Source organism: Cebus imitator, unplaced genomic scaffold (assembly GCF_001604975.1).
Source record: "Cebus imitator isolate Cc_AM_T3 unplaced genomic scaffold, Cebus_imitator-1.0 Scaffold129, whole genome shotgun sequence".
In the NCBI taxonomy this organism is placed as follows: Eukaryota; Metazoa; Chordata; class Mammalia; order Primates; family Cebidae; genus Cebus; species Cebus imitator.
This window is the reverse complement of record NW_016107444.1, coordinates 6,251,157-6,253,318: the sequence shown is the minus strand read 5'-3', so window position 1 is coordinate 6,253,318 and position 2,162 is coordinate 6,251,157. Positions and strand designations below refer to the sequence as shown.

The 2,162-nt window shown below is 63.2% G+C and overlaps 1 protein-coding gene across 12 annotated transcripts in view; it reads right to left on the bottom strand.

Moving 5' to 3' along the window:
• The window catches only part of TNK2 (tyrosine kinase non receptor 2), a 28,464-nt gene that overhangs the window by 4,412 nt on the left and 21,890 nt on the right, over window positions 1–2,162 (bottom strand). For 5 of the 12 annotated variants that reach the window (XM_037742927.1, XM_017541002.2, XM_037742930.1 and 2 more), the window contains exons 11-12: window positions 1,284–1,375; window positions 675–719 (exon numbers count right to left, since the gene is read on the bottom strand). In XM_037742927.1, the coding sequence (XP_037598855.1) occupies window positions 675–719; window positions 1,284–1,375 (137 nt within the window). Of the gene's footprint in view, window positions 1–605; window positions 720–1,283; window positions 1,376–2,162 lie in introns of all 12 variants that reach the window. The other 7 variants (XM_037742929.1, XM_037742932.1, XM_037742928.1 and 4 more) reach the window with 2 other exon arrangements.

Here is a 2,162-nt window from a genome sequence, read left to right as displayed (position 1 = left end):
CCCCACCAACCCTCCAGTCCCACTCCCCCTCCCCCACCAACCCTCCAATCCCAGCCCTACACCAACCTTCCACTCCCGACTCTCCCACCAACCCTCCACTCCTAACTCCCTCTGAAGTCTGAGGTCTGCCCTTGGCTGCCAGATTCTCAGTGCACATCTGACCACTGGATCAGGAGGGCGGAACCTGAGTTGCCAGAAGCCCCAGGTGGTCGGTGAGCCCCACCTCCATCTGAGCTGGAGGAAGTGACATTCCCGCCTGATGCTTCCTCCATCAGCACAAGAGCCGGGCAGCCCTGCCCCTGGGCCCTGGTGAGTTAGTAAGCCCTCATCCCCGACCCCGTCACGGCACACCATTAGTGTAGGCATGGAGCCGCCTCCTGCCATCAGGAGCTATAGGAACTGCCCTTGGAGAGGACAGAGCTCCTGACCAACTGCCACGAAGCGCAGACAGCGCCTACAGGTCTGAGAGGGAGTGAGGCTGAGGTGGGAGCCAGGGTCACACTGTTGCTCCCGAAGCGCAGGCTCTGGGAGGCACTACCGGCCAGGTCAGCCATGGAAGCTCACAGCACACACCCTAATCCTCCCGCCCAGCCCTGGCTCTGTACCTTCCAGGAGAGGACTGAGAGAGAGGGGGCGGGGGCGGGGGCCAAGGCTTCGGGAGCAGCCCCACTTACTCTGAGTGAAGAAGGCAGGCTGAGGTGGGCGAGGTGGAGGCTCCCCTGCAAGAAAGGCCATGCAGAAAGGGGAGACAGACAGAGCAGGACAGAGGACAAAGGAGAGAGTCGCCGGACGAGAGGGCAGAGTGTGGCAAGAGGGAGGGAAGGAGAGAAGTGAAGGGGCAAGTGAATGTCTACGCCCCCAGCAAATGGGAGGCCTCGGGGCGGCAGGACAGGGAACACACGGTCTGGTGTGTCAGGCACAGGACTGGGAAATGGAGGAGGCTCCAGGCGGAGCCGGAGCCATGGGATGGTTTTGGCTTGGGACAGGAGAGCAGGATTAGGGGAAGTGAGGAAAGCCAGGATCTGAGCTCGGCCTTGAGGAAGGAGGGAGGAGGGATGCCGGGGCGGGTGGGGCCCAGCCTGAGGAGGCCCACCTCGGCGGATACAGCTGCCTCTGTCTTCCACCCCACGCCCAGCCAGAGCCAGGGACACAGCTGTCCCGCCTGCTGCCCTGACCCCACTGTCCCCAGAGCCCGAACAGCAGGCTCAGGGTAGCCTGCAAAGACAGTGCCCTTCCTGAGTCGCCAATTGATTAAGGGCACCAAGGGGCAGAGGCACTCTTACTTTTCACCCTTCCTAGATGCTGGGTGGGCCGGGAGGTGCTCAGTTCCACGCTCAGCAAGTCCGGGGGGTCCATGGGGTTTCCCAGATACAGCCTGTCGGGGAGAGAGCCAGGTCAGAGGGCAGGGGAAGGGTGTGGAGGAATGGCAGGAAACACCTCTGGTGGAAATGCTGGGTCTGTCCCCAGGGTCGGGCAGGAAACAAAGTCCTGAGTGTGCCCAGGAGACCACCTCATCAGAGCCCCTTCCTCCCAGAGGAACCTGGGTACAGACTTGGGTGTGCAGCGCAGGCCTCCCACCTCCCACGCCACGGATCCTGAAAAACCTAGGACTTCAGGGGCTCCGACTACCCCCTACAAGAGCAGATGTGGTTTTCCACAACCCCCCAGGCCCCCAGCCCACACCAGGCAGCTTCTGGAGGGCACACACTGCTGTCCGCAGGCCATGCTGTGGCACCTGAGAATGGGGCATCCCAGCTACAGTCCCCTGCCAGGGTGGGCAGGAGGTACCCTTCTGCCACATGGCCAGGAGGTACAGGAGAGGCTGGGCCACCCGTCCTGCTCCCAAGTCACCCTCCATCCCTGTGCCGACTGTCAGTATCTAGGACTTAGTTACTGGGGCTGATTAAAGCCCAGAGGAATGGGGTTAGACTGGCCATGGTACACCAGAGTGGGCAGAGGGCGCCGGGAGTGAACAGAGGGTGCCGAGAGTGGGCAGAAGGTGCCGGGAGTGGGGCAGAGGGCGCTGGGAGTGGGCAGAGGGCACCAGAGAGGGGCAGAGGGCGCCGGGAGTGAACAGAGGGCACCGAGAGTGGGCTGAAGGTGCCGGGAATGGGGCAGAGGGCGCCGGGAGTGGACAGAGGGTGCCGGGAGTGGGCAGAGGG